At 47.6% G+C, this 9488-nt stretch overlaps 1 protein-coding gene across 1 annotated transcript; it reads right to left on the bottom strand.

Moving 5' to 3' along the window:
- Positions 1–296: 296 nt before the first annotated feature.
- Positions 297–7322, bottom strand: LOC108634642 (cationic amino acid transporter 3-like; the record flags this gene model as incomplete). The annotated part of the gene is given in 12 exon segments (XM_018044688.1): positions 297–648; positions 651–704; positions 871–979; positions 1230–1396; positions 1595–1794; positions 1976–2078; positions 2180–2319; positions 2489–2702; positions 2856–2968; positions 3213–3384; positions 6178–6336; positions 6927–7322. Coding segments are annotated over 12 exon segments (1871 nt in total), but the record flags the coding sequence as incomplete, so codon positions are not given.
- Between the last annotated feature and the right edge of the window lie 2166 nt (positions 7323–9488).

The raw sequence follows: 9488 nt of genomic DNA, 5'->3' as shown, positions 1-9488 counted from the left end.
CAAGGAATAGCAAGGAGAGATAAGAAAGCCTTCCTCAGCAATCAATGCAAAGAAATAGAGGAAAACAATAAAATGGGAAAGACTATTTTGAAGAAAGATCTCCTCAAGAAAATTAGAGATACCAAGGGAACATTTTATGCAAAGATGGGCACATTTCATGCAAAGAGTCTTAGCCACTGGACCATCAGAGAAGCCCCTAAAGTGTAACTCCTGACATAATACATAGTTACCTGAGTTTCCTTCCCATGGGACAATCTCATTCTTATTGGAAATAAGTACAAGAAGGTGCATCTTATGTGTAGGCTAATATTTTATTTCTTCCTCTAGTTGTCAGTAACATCATAATACTTTCTTTGTGAAGATTCATCTTACTACACACTTATGAAGCATGCAATCTTCTGATGCATATTAAGCTTAAGAGAGTTTACTTAAAAATTATACAATAGCAAAGTCATTTTGTCCACTGGCAATAAATACAGGGCACTAAATGCTTTCCACTTGCACAGTCCATAGAGGCTCAAAGTGTGCCTTGAACCAGCGGATACCTCCAGTGTATGGAGGGGTCCACACAGCATCTATTTCCTTTGGCTAAGATGCTTCATCACTAGGGGTGTTTTAGTCCGGAGTCTGGGAGGTGGAGGCTGGTGGCTCATTGTTCTCCTCCAAGCTGTGTCGGACCCCATATCCAAAGTATATGGCAAATCCTAGTAGGGAAATGAGACAGTAAGAAGAAAAACAGGGGCTCTCTTCACTTATGAATACCCAGTAAGCCTTCTATTCTGGTGTCTGACACAGTTTAGGGGGGAGGTGGTAGGAAGAAGATTGGGCTCAGTCACTCAAGAAGCCTCTTCAGCCCAGAAAGTCACTCACCAATGGCATTCCAGATGCCAAAGAGGATCCAGGCCCCAGAGGTCATCTGCATCATCAAGTAAAGGTTCACGAAGATGCTGACCAGCGGGAGGACAGGCAGAGCAGGGACCTGTGGGCAGAGTCAGTTCATCCCTGAACACAGCCCAGATGTCTGAAAGGGAGACCCTGACCTTCGTGGGTCAGGCTTTGTGTTCAGTGCCTATTGAGCCTGGTTTGTAAGCACTGAGTGTGGATCAGGGAGGAGTCCATAGGTTTCAGCAACTCCTTTTCTTCCCTGGTCCAGCAAGGGATGTTGATGTCTCAAAGCACGCAGACCTCCTTCACTGAACATAGACACTTTGTACACATAGGTCACATACCCTGAATGTAAGAGGTCTGGGGCTCTGGGGCTGCCTCCAGATGATGGCCGTCACCCCAGTGATGAGCAGCAGCAGCAGCACAGCCACTGTTGTGAGCGCGGGGTCTCCAGAGAACACACGTCTGGGCCACTGGGCCAGGACCAGGCTCAGGATGCTCAGCAGGAGAACTGCAAGGGTCAAGGAGGAGGAGAACAGGCTGGACCCAGAAGCCAAAGACGCCAGGACCTCGGGTCACACCCCTCCCTGAAACCACCAACATCAGGAAGGGCCATCATATCTCCCAGACTCCTTAACTGACAAAATACACACTCTCACTCCATCCTGTCCATTTCAGAACATGAACAAAGGGAAACCCCACTGCTCACCAAGCAGGAAGGCACATCCATAGACAATCTGGCCAGATTTCCGGGTGGGGGTGGTGCTGGTAGGCAACCACAGGCTCTTTAGAATGTTTGAGGTTCCTGCTTCAGGTACAGAGTCCAAAGGACTTCCTACAGGTACAAGCTCCATCTCAGTTTCTTCTTCCGTTTTCTCACTCTTACTTAAATTCTGACCTGGCTGATACCTGAGTTAGAGGTTTAAAGGCAATATTAACAGCAGCCACTATTCACAGAACACCAGATTGTCTATTCCACTTCTTTCTTCTCTTGAACGATCAGAAGGCATAATGAAGACACAGACCAGGATGACCTCCCCATTATCCCCATGACCCCAAGCCCCTCAGTCAAGGTGTAGTGCGGTCTCACCTGAGAACAAGGACCGAGAAGGACACCATGGAGTAAGCAAGCAGGGACGCAACTGCCATGAGGTTTGCAATGTGGCTGAACTCAAAGAGTAATGCCATGATCCCTAGAATGGGGGAGCAAAAACGGCAGGGGTGGGATTAAGAAACCATTGGAACTGCACTTAAGGGAAATGGATCAAGGAAGGAGCGAGTTTTGCTTATTCACCTGCAAGGCTTCCAGAAGACATGATGGCCACGACGGGGATTTTTGTGTGACCATAGACCCGGGCAAGTCCCCGGAAAAGGAGCCCGTCCTCTGCCATTGCACCGATTAACCGAGACATGGGGAACATGTCACCCAGGAGGCTGGGAGAGAAAGTGGAGACACGTGTGAGGACGTGGAGAAGCAGGGGAGACCAGGACATGCGCTCCCTAGTCTACACGGAGCAAGATGTCTTTCCCTCTTGTCTCTCAGTCCCACGGGCTGGGGTGCATGAGCATCTGACAGTTGACGGGGAGAAACCCGGACACTGACCTGGACGTAAGAGCACAGAGGACGCCAACAGCCACCACACATCTGGCAGGGCCCCAGCCAACATGGAGAAAAGCCTCGGGCAAGGGGCTGTGGTGACGAATCTGGTAGTAGGGCACCATGAGGGTGAGCACCGCGGAGACAGCAAAATACGCCAAAAAGCACATGAGGAGTGAGATCAGGGAGATGGACCGCTGAGGCTTGAGGTCTCCTCTCTCTGCAAAAGGGGTGGAAGCAGCAGGTCAGGAAAACGCCATGGGGTGAAAGCACAGAATTGCCTGAAGCAGGCTAACCTTCTCCCAACCTCTGTGCCCAAGGGCAGCCCAAACTCTGTCCAGACCCCCGATGGGACACTCAGTGATCATGTTACCTCTAGCGGCAATGGCAGCAAAACCAACAAATGCATAGAAACACGTAGCTGCTCCTTGGACAACCCCCTCAAAGTCAAAAGGCACAAACCCTCCAGCACCTGGAGGGCCCAAGCTGTGGTGAGAGAAGGAGCAAGAAAGATCATGGGTGAGGTGGGTTCAGCCATCACTTCTGGACTCTTCCCTCAATACCACAAACTCTGGCCTCCAAGAAACCCACCATCCGGATCCACCAGCCTCAGTCTCTTTAGTCCCCACCAGATTCTCAGCTCCCACCTCCCTACACACACACACACACACACACACACACACACACACACACACACACACATTAATATGACCAAGGGTACGCTCATAACCTATACGAGAATACAGCTGTTGCCAATGGGTAGTCCTGTTCTGTGAGCTTCCAGTTGTGCAGGTCCCCATTAATGAAGCCAGAGAGGATGATGAAGCTGAGAACCAAAAGGTTGATGCCCGTGAACACTCTGTAAACCCAGGCTGACTCAGGAACTCCCAGAGCGAGTAGTACTGCAGGAGAGATGGAATACGAGACACGCACAGTAACTAAGTCCATAGAGCCAGGGAGCAGCCTGGGGGCTGGGGGTGTGGGGGTGGGGTGGATGGACCGTGATGCTCAGGGATACAGGGTGTCTTTTGGGGGAGATGAACATGTTTGAAGGTCGATGGAGGTGATGGCTGGACAACATTGTGAATGTACTAGCACCCCTGAATTGTACCCATAAGATAGTTAATTTCTTTTCTTATAATTAAAAAAATTTTTTCATTTTATTTGTATTTGGCTGGGCTGAGTCTTTGCTGTGGCATAACAGAATCTTTAGTTGTGGCATGTGAACCCTTAGTTCCGTTAAGTAGGATCTGACTTCCCTGACCAGGGGTGGAACCTTGGTCCCCTGCACAGTGAGTAAGGAGTCTCGGCCACTGGACCACCAGGAAGGACCTAATAGTTCATTTCTTATTGTGGCGATCATCTCGCATAGGCAAGTCTATCAGATAGTCACTGTGAGACTTTCCTGGTGGTCCAGTGGTCTGGAAGTCTGCCGGCCAATGCAGGGGACAAGGGTTCCATCCCTGGTCCAGGGACATTTCACGTACTGCAGACCAACTAAGCCGATGTGCTGTAACTACTGAGCCCGAGCTCTAGAGCCCGTGCTCTGCAACAAGAGAAGCCACCAGAACAAGAAGCCTGTGTATCAGAGCAAAGAGTAACCCATGCTCTCTGCAACTAGAGAAAACCTGTGAGCAGCGATAAAGACCTAGTACAGTAAAAAAAGAAAAAAAGAAAAAAGCACATTTGTACACCTCAAACTTATTGTGCTGTATGTCAGTTGCATCTCAGTAAAGCTGGGGGAAATAGCAAATTGATAAATTTATGCTATATGAATTTCCTCTGAAATAAAAAATGAAAATCTTTTGTCTCAGTACTAAGAAGAAAATATGTCAGTCTAAGAAAATGATTCTCACCTGGGAGTAAATTTTATTCCCCAAATATTTGGCATGGTTTAGAGACATTTGAATTGTCAAAATTCCAGAGTGTGTTTCACTGGTATCTAGTCATGTGTGGATGTGAGAGTTGAACTATAAAGAAAGCTGAGCACTGAATAACTGATGCTTTTGAACTGTTGTGTTGGAGAAGACTCTTGAGAGTCCCTTGGACTGTGAGGCGATCCAAGCTGGATCTAGAAAAGGCAGAGGAACCAGAGATCATATGGCCAACATCGTTGGATCATGGAAAAAGCAAGAGAGTTCCAGAAAATCATCTACTTCTGCTTTATTAACTATGCCAAAGCCTTTGACTGTGTAGATCACAACAAACTGTGGAAAACTCTTCAAGAGATGGGAATACCAGACCACCTGACTTGCCTGTTGAGAAATCTGTATGTAGGTCAGGAAGTAACAGTTAGAACTGGACATGGAACAACTGACCGGTTCCAAATTGGGAAAGGAGTATGTCAAGGGTGTATATTGTCACCCTGCTTATTTAACTTATATGCAGAGAACATCATGAGAAACACTACGCTGGATGAAGCACAAGCTGGAATCAAGATTGTTGGGAGAAGTATCAATCACCTCAGATATGCAGATGACACCACAGTGATGGCAGAAAGCAAAGAAGAACTAAAGAGCCTCTTGATGAAAGTGAAAGAGGAGAGTGAAAAAGCTGGCCTCAAACTCAATATTCAGAAAACCAAGATCATGGCATCTGGCCCCATCACTTCATGACAAATAGAAGGGAAACAATGGAAACAGTTAGAGACTTTATTTTGGGGGGCTCCAAAATCACTTCAGATGGTGACTGCAGCCATGAAATTAAAAGCTCCTTGGAAGAAAAGCTATGACCAACCTAGGCAGCCTATTAAAAAACAGGAGGCATTACTTTGCCAACAAAGGTCTATTGAGTCAAAGCAATGGTTTTTCCAGTGGTCATGTATGGATGTGAGAGTTGGACTGTGAAGAAAGCTGAGTGCCAAAGAATTGATGCTTTGGAACTGTGGTGTTTGAGAAGACTCTTGAGAGTCCCTTGGACTGCAAGGAGATCCAACCAGTCCATCTTAAAGGAAATCACTCCTGAATATTCGTTGGAAGGACTGATGTTGAAGCTGAAATTCCAATACTTTGGCCACCTGATGCGAAGAGATGACTCACTTGAAAAGACCCTGATGCTGGGAAAGATTGAAGGCGAGAGAAGAAGGGGACGACAAAGGATGAGATGGCTGGATGTCATCACCGACTCAATGGACATAAGTTTGAGTAAACTCCGGGAGTTGGTGCTGGACAGGGAAGCCTGGCGTGCTGCGGTCCATGGGTCACAAAGAGTCCATCAGGCCTAAGTGACTGAACTGAACTGAATTTGGCTGAGTTGGGTCTTAGCTGTGGGATCTTTCATTGCGACCCAAACAGCAAAGTTTGGGAATCAGTGGATAAAGAATCTGCCTGCAATGCAGGAAACACAGGAGACATGGGTTCACTTCCCAGGTCAGGAAGATCCCCTGGAAAAGGTAATGGGTAACTCACTCTGGTATTCTTGCCTGGAGAATCCCAGTGACAAAGGAGTCTATTTTGCTATGGTCCAAAGGGTCACAAAGGGTCAGACGTGACTGAGCAACTAGACACACACACACACAGATTCTCTAGTTGTAGTGTGCAGGCTAAGGACTTGGGCTTAATTGTTCTGCAGCACATGAGATCTTAGCTCCCTGACCAGGGATCGAACCCTTGTCCGCACATTGCAAGGTGGATTCTTAACCACTGGACCACCATAGGAGTCCCCTCATCACATCTTATATCTAACCGCTGACTCACCCGCAAGCAGCAGCACCAGGCCCAGTGCGAAAAAGTCTGCATCCGTGGCCAGAAAGTAGGGTGCATGCAGAGGGACAGTTTCCTCCAATTTCTGAGAGATGCGGTCCCCAATGAGGCTGTCAAAGGCGTACCTCCAGGCGCGGGCTGTACATGCAATGGCTGCAGCAGCAGAAAAACGAACATTCACAGACAAAATTGGACCCCTAGTAAGTGCCAACGGACGCATTTTGGAGGAAAAAATAGACAAAATATATAAGCTCAAAGATTTTTTTTTCCTTGGGGTATCAAGAGCAGACTGAGATGACTCACAAAATATGTCCACTCTTTAATATGTTAGGAGGAGATCAGTGTTTCACAAGGAAAGAAAACCGGGAAGTTGGACCAGGAGGGCTAAAAGATGAGGGATGAAATTTTAAATCAAGTGGCAACTCCCCCCCAAGAAAATCACTCAGAGGCAACAGCTGAGCTAAGACTCCAATATAATGAGGTGAAGAGCTTGTGGGACACGCCTCCCTTCCACCCATGCCCCAGTTTCCTTTCCTTCTCATTCTTAGTCCAATTATTTAAGGAAAGCAGGAGAGAGCTGACTAGAATGAAGTTGTGGGGTTTTCCAGCCACGATTACCCATTTCCCCCCACAAGTCAGGTAACAAAGTGCCCATGAATGAGACCACAATCCCATCTCCCAGTTTCCTGACCTTAGCCCCCACACCTTTCCCCCACACCTGTCGCCTGGTCCCATCACCTCACCAATGAAAAATAACAGTATGATGTTCCAGCCAACGACAAAGGCCCAGAGCTGTCCCATCGTGACGTAGCTGCAGACATACGCAGAAGAGGAGCGTGGTACCCGTGCATCAAACTCCACATAGCAGAGCCTCGACAGCAGAGAAGACAGGCCGGCCACCAAGAAGCAGACGACAATCGCTGGTCCAGCTACGTACTTGGCCACTGCACCAAGCACGATGTACAGGCCAGCTCCCAGGTTTCTGCCCACACCCAAGAACACCAGCTCTGTGGCGCTCAGATGAATCTTGAGACCGTCAGACTCCTTTATGGTGTCTGCCCCTCGCCTGCGGACCAGCTTCTGACCAAACTGGCGAACATACTGACACACCATCCTAGACATAGTTGAGGAGGCTATGATCTGCTGAGAAAACAAGACACAGAGTCAGCAAGATTGTTTATCTGTCCCTGACCCTAGGAGTTAAATTCCATGAAGTATTGGAGTGATGAGGGACAGGTGGTAAAAGGACCCACTGGGCAAGTTCTCCCTTCTCGGAGCTTTGGTTTCTTCAAACACAATGAAGCCTCTTAATGTGTTTCAAAATTACTAGGAAGAATGTTTAAAGACAAGTGATGGGGAGCAGAATCAGTTCAGTCACTCAGTCATTGGGACCCCATGGACTGCAGCACCCCAGGCCTCCCTGTCCATTACCAACTCTTGGAGCTTCCTCAAACTCATGTCCATCGAGTCAGTGATGCCATCCAACCATCTCATCCTCTGTCATGCCCTTCTCCTTCTGCCTTCAATCTTTGCCAGCATCAGGATCTTTTCTAGTGGGACCAGAATACATCTTCTCCAATGTGCCCCTTTGATGGGTTGACTGCTTGGAGCTGAAGGCAGGAAAGACCCAGCAGGCTCAGGAGAAGGTCCTTGCCTATTGCTTAACTGCTCCAAGTAACGTAGATTAAGGGACCTACACAGGAAGAGAGCTATCACCAAAGAAAACCTTTTATTTCTAAAAGGATTATCTTCTGGAGTGGCAAACATTTGTTTACCAAGCACTTGATTTTTGTTGTTGTCTTTAGTAGGTCAGTCGTGTCTGACTCTTTGTGACCCCGTGGATTGCAACACACCAGACTTCCTTGTCCATCATCAACTCCCGGAGCTTACTCAAACTCGTGTCCATCGAGTCAGTGATGCCATCCAACCATCTCATCCTCTGTCATCCCCTTCTCCTCCCAGCTTCAATATTTCCAAGCATCAGGGTCCTTGCAAATGAGTCATCTCTTCACATCAGGTGGCCAAAGTATTGAAGTTTCAGCTTCAGCATCTGTCCTTGCAATGAATATTCAGTGTGGATTTCCCTTAGGGTGGACTGGTTGGATCTCCTTGCTATCCAAGGGACTCTCAAGAGTCTTCCAAGCATTTGCTTTTCCCATCTTCCCTTGGGTTCTCTTCCTCCCCTTTCAAGCCGAAGATTCCTACTCCCTTCTCTTTAGGTCAGGGGAGGATATGAGCCTCAGTTGTTTGAAAGTCTTTGAGTCTCAGAACTTTTATGGGGCTTCCCTACGAGCAAATTGAATCTCCTAATCTGTCTTTTTTTTTTTTTTTGGCTGTACTGGGTCTTAGTCGCAGCACACAGATCTTTCGTTGAGGCAGGTGAACTCAGTTGTGGCATACGGGGTCTAGTTCTCCAACCACAGATGGAGCCCAGGCCCCCTGCAGTGTGGGCACAGAGTCTTAGCCATTGGACCACCAGGGAAGTGCCTGTTTGACCAGCCAAAGAGCTTAGAAAAGGAAATTTCTGCCCCTACAGAAGCAAAACCTGGCACACTGCCTGGCTCACAGTATCTGCTTAACTGGTATGAACTGAGTGGATAAGAATGCTGATTTCTTCTTTTTAAGCAAAATCAATCAGGTCTGCCATTTCAAATCCAGCTCTGCTATTTATTAGCTTGTTGATATTGCACACACTATAGCCCATCTTTGTCATGCTGTTGTGGGAAAACTGTCATGATCATTACTTCCTTCTGTCTTAGATAGGGATAAAGTGCCTAATGGGCTTGATGATCAGAAATCACAGACTCCACCTTTTTCCATGATGAAGATCCTAAAACCTGGTAGCTTCCTGTTCTGTTGCCTTTAGAGTGACATGGAACAGGGACTCTGCTTTGGGGCAGAAGCAGATGGAATTTGTAGGGAGGGACAGACTCAAGCCCAGCTCAGTCAAAGCATCACAGCAGAGTGGCCTCCCAACTACCTGCCTGGAGGGAAGAGAGATCAACTTTTATTCTGAATCAAGAATGACAGGACTCTATTTCCTGCTGCTTTGGGGCATGAAATGTCCCCTCACTACACTGCTCTGCAGGCCTAGGATGACCCAGTGACCACAAGTCACCATCAGGGGGCTTCTACCCCTGATACTCTGAAGTCCAAGTTTAGAGTTTTAGTTCAGAGCAAGGATTCAAAAACCCAGGAAACTCTGATTCGAATCTTGGCTCCTCGAACACTGCTGTGCCTTTGAACAAGTCATACACTTCTCTGGACCTGTGTTTTCTTCTTGCTCAAATGCTGCTGACGAACCC

Source organism: Capra hircus, unplaced genomic scaffold, assembly GCF_001704415.2.
Source record: "Capra hircus breed San Clemente unplaced genomic scaffold, ASM170441v1, whole genome shotgun sequence".
In the NCBI taxonomy this organism is placed as follows: domain Eukaryota; kingdom Metazoa; phylum Chordata; class Mammalia; order Artiodactyla; family Bovidae; genus Capra; species Capra hircus.
The sequence above is the reverse complement of the archived record's forward strand: the minus strand, read 5'-3'. Positions and strand labels throughout refer to the sequence as shown.